Source organism: Papilio machaon, chromosome 28 (assembly GCF_912999745.1).
Source record: "Papilio machaon chromosome 28, ilPapMach1.1, whole genome shotgun sequence".
Classification (NCBI taxonomy): domain Eukaryota; kingdom Metazoa; phylum Arthropoda; class Insecta; order Lepidoptera; family Papilionidae; genus Papilio; species Papilio machaon.
This window is the reverse complement of record NC_060013.1, coordinates 9,058-12,939: the sequence shown is the minus strand read 5'-3', so window position 1 is coordinate 12,939 and position 3,882 is coordinate 9,058. Positions and strand designations below refer to the sequence as shown.

The following is a 3,882-nucleotide window of genomic DNA, read 5'->3' as shown; positions in this document are numbered from 1 at the left end:
GGGCCGCGAGGAAGAAAACCTCTATAAAAAATTACCCCTTTCTGGGCGGAAACGCCCCGCGCGGCGGCTGGCTTCGGCCACCGTCGGGCAAACCGTAAACCCGCACGGAGCGGGAACGGGGGCTCCGCGCACTGAGCGCGGGGCTGCGAGGAAGAAAACCTCTATAAAAAATCACCCTAATCCCAAGCATCGCCGCCCGGCGAAGGGATGAATCGTTGGTGGGAGACCAGCGGCGAGGGCGGCAACACCGGGGGGGGCTTTTAAGGGGAAAAACAAAAATGAGCGCGACGAATAAAGAAAAAACTACCCGGGAGGGTCCCGTTCGCGGGGAATCCCTTGGTGGGTCGGACAGCCGGCCCATCGGCCCCATTGTATACGGGGGGGCCATTCGCCGTGTGAAGGAGGAGAGAAGGTTAGGGACAGATGGAGGAAGTAGAGAGGAGAAGGAGAGAGAGAGAGTGAGGAGGCTGTCTGATTCAGACTCAACAGACAGCAGGGGCTCCATGGCAAGCGCTTCCAGCCGCTTTGCTTCCATGGAGTCCCTAGACCAGGAAGGTGCGGGAAGATTCTGGAGCGAGAGCCGCGGCCAGAAGAGGCCCAGAGATAAGGAGTTAAGCGGCAGCTCCACAGACACCCCCGCCAAGGGGGCACACAAGAGAAGAGGACGCGGCCGTCCACCAACCACCGGCGAGTACGTCGGGCTGGCGGCCGCCAAAGAAGTTTTGAGAAAGGCGACAGAGGCGGAGATGAGGGCACGAGCCGAGGCGGAGCTCCTCGACTCAGTTTTGGAAGCCCGCAAGACTCGCTCGGCACTGGCCACGGCAAATCCATCCACTGCCGAAAATGAAGAAGACACGGCGACCACCGTCCTCAAACGGATTGGGTCCAGCCTTGAAGTAGTTGAGAAAGTTGCAAAGAAATCGTCCAACCTAAAGGGGACCTTCGTGCGCGCACTGCAAGACGCTGTCAGTGCAATAAAAGAAGACGTCGCTGGCCTCGCACAGAGGTCGATATCCGATGAGACGCGCGCCTTGCAGGCCGATAACACCCGCCTGCAAGCCGAGATGTCCAGCCTCCGCAAAGAGCTGACAGAACTGCGCCAGGAAATGGAGAAGGTGCGGAAACAGGGTTCCGCCAATACCTTCATGGATGTGACAATGGAGGCCGCCCCTGTCCGGCCCCCACAACCACAACAAGAGACCTCTATTGAGGATATTTGCAGGACGGTAATGGTCCAGGTGGGCGGTATGCTCAACGCCCGTCTGGCTTCCCTAGAGGATAGGTTGCTCCCCGAAAGGAACCTGCGACCACCATTGGCGTCGGACAAGAAGAAGGAGGCCCGCACATATGCGACTGCGACCGCTGAGCCCACACCCGTACCATCTTCGGGTGCCCAAAAAACATCTGGGACAAAGGTGCCCCCGGTGCCAGCTCAGCCCGGTCCCAGTAGACTCACGCGCCAGGCGCCCACAGTGCCCAAGAAAGGCAAGAAAGGCTCCAAAAAAGGAGCAAAAAAGAAGGAGAAAACTCGGCCGCCGACTAGCGAGAACTCAAAGTCCTCCCCTGTCGCCCCCGTAGCAACATCAAATGCCCCCCCCTCGCCGTCCTCTTAACCCGGACGCGCTCGAGGAAAATTGGGTAACCGTAGGGAGGAATGGAAAAGCGCAACGGCACAAGTCGAAAGCGGCTCCCACGCAGGCATCTACATCTCCGCCTGCATCGCGGCCGCAGAGACTGAAAGTGCCTCGGAGCTCTGCCGTCGTCGTGACACTTACCGAGGCGGCAATCCAAAAGGGGCTGACATATAGCAGTGTCCTGAGAGAAGCGAGATCGAAGCTCGACCTAAAAGAGGTGATAGGCGTAGAAGCGGTGCAATTCCGTCGGGCGGTTACCGGGGCTACCATCATCCGCATCCCCGGCGCCACCAGCGCCCCGAAAGCAGATATCCTGGCGCAGAAGCTCCAAGAAATATATAAAAATGACGACATTAAGATCTCCAGACCTGAGAAAATGGTCGACGTTAAGATTGAAGGTCTGGACGACTCCACTACACCGGAGGAAATAAAAGAGGCCATAATTAAAAAAGGGGCATGCACGACTGACCAGGTCCGAGCTGGACAACTCCGCCAGAATAGATCTGGTCTTTACGACATCTGGGCCCAGGTCCCTGTCACAACAGCAAAGAAGCTAGTGACTGGCCGCTTCTTAGTGGGCTGGGTAGCTGCCAAGGTCACGATTGGCAGACCAAGGGAGTTACGCTGCTACCGATGCATGCAGCAAGGACATACAGCGAGTCGCTGCGACGCGGAGGACCGCAGCCGGCTCTGCTATAAATGTGGACAAGAAGGCCACAAGGCCGCATCCTGCCCGTCGCAACCAAACTGCATCCTGTGCACGGCGGCGGGCAAGGATGCCAAACACCGGCTGGGGAGTTTAAATTGCTCGGCGCCCAGAAAAACGGTCCCCAAGAGAGCGCTAGCGGAAGTAGCACGTAGCGCGCCCCCACCGAGCGGGGAAGAAATGGAGATAGCGGAAGCCGTGCAAAATTAACATGGCCCTTCGAATTCTTCAAGCGAACCTCAACCACTGTGCCCGAGCTCAGGATCTGTTCATACAGAGCTTGGCACAGTGGTCGATAGACCTAGCAGTGACATCCGAACCGTATCTGGTCCCGGATAGAAACAATTGGGTGGGAGACTTAGAACATCTTGTCGCGATATACACAGGCGGCAACCCCCCAATTGTTTCCTCCAAAAAAGGAAGAGGATGTGTCGGTGTCAAAGTCGCCGGCATGGCTTTAATTGGCGTATACTTCTCTCCAAATCGTCCGCTGGCAGAGTTTGAGGAATACTTAGAAGAGGTCAGTTCGCTCGTCCAGTGGGGAAGACCGCTCGGGGTTGTCGTGGCCGGGGACCTGAATGCCAAATCAAGGGCCTGGGGATCCTCGGTCTCAGACAGTCGCGGCGAGATACTTTTGTCATGGATGGCGCAACATGACCTGGCGCCACTTAATACGGGCTCCGTGCACACCTGCGTGCGCATGCGGGGCGGGTCTGTCGTAGATGTCACCCTTGCGAGTCCCGCCCTGGCATGCCGCGTGCAGGGCTGGGAAGTGTTGACTGAGGTGGAGACGTTATCGGACCACCGCTACATCCGGTTCGATATTCTCCCCTCGTCAGCGCCCCCGACCAGTCGGAGCATCGCCATTCCCCAGGAGATCGGACAGATGTGGTCGTTAAGATCTCTAGACCGAGAGACAGTGGAACTCGCCGCCATAGTGGGGACGTGGTCCTACAGAATGGAGAATAAATGTGTCGACGACGGTGTGCAATGGCTTGGCGAGGTACTCGAGCACATATCGGACTGCGCCATGAACAAAGTTCAACCGTCGCCGCGGCGACGTAATCGAGTGTACTGGTGGTCGGATAGCCTTTCACAGTTGCGCTCTGCCTGTGTGGCTGCCCGCCGCCGGTACACTCGATACCGTAGAAGACGTCCCGGATGGGAGGAGTCTCAGGAACGGCGTCTCTACACCGCATACCAAGAAGCCAAAAAGGCCCTGCGGTGTGAGATCGCCATTTCCAAAGACCAGGCCTGGGAGGAGTTCTTGAGCAGCCTAGAGTCAGACCCATGGGGCCGGCCGTACAAACTCGTTATGAGCAAGCTGCGCCCCTGGGCTCCCCCCCTTACTTCAACTCTAGACCCGGCACTACTTACATCTATTGTGTCGGCGCTCTTCCCTCTCAGCGCCCGAAGCACCGAATATGACTTCTCCGCCTCGATACCGGCCGGTTCTGTCCCGGAGGTAACCGAGGCGGAGATAAACTTGGCCAAGATTAAAATGCAGTGCAAGCGCACCGCCCCAGGTCCAGACGGGATACA

General features: G+C 57.9%; 1 protein-coding gene across 1 annotated transcript; it reads left to right on the top strand.

The window, feature by feature from the left end:
* The first annotated feature begins 278 nt into the window (after nucleotides 1-278).
* Nucleotides 279-2,550, top strand: LOC123722578. Its single transcript, XM_045684831.1, has 2 exons — nucleotides 279-1,574; nucleotides 1,699-2,550. Exons 1-2 carry the CDS (start codon nucleotides 279-281, stop codon nucleotides 2,548-2,550), a joined length of 2,148 nt encoding a protein of 715 aa, XP_045540787.1.
* The last annotated feature ends 1,332 nt before the right edge of the window (nucleotides 2,551-3,882 follow it).

What these genes read in the sequence shown, in the direction of transcription:
- LOC123722578 (XM_045684831.1), top strand. Translation starts at nt 279, where the DNA reads ATGAGCGCGACGAATAAAGAAAAAACTACCCGGGAGGGTCCCGTTCGC. An exon ending in AGTCCTCCCCTGTCGCCCCC is followed by an intron (nt 1,575 to 1,698) that starts GTAGCAACATCA and finishes GCTCCCACGCAG; the next exon opens with GCATCTACATCTCCGCCTGC.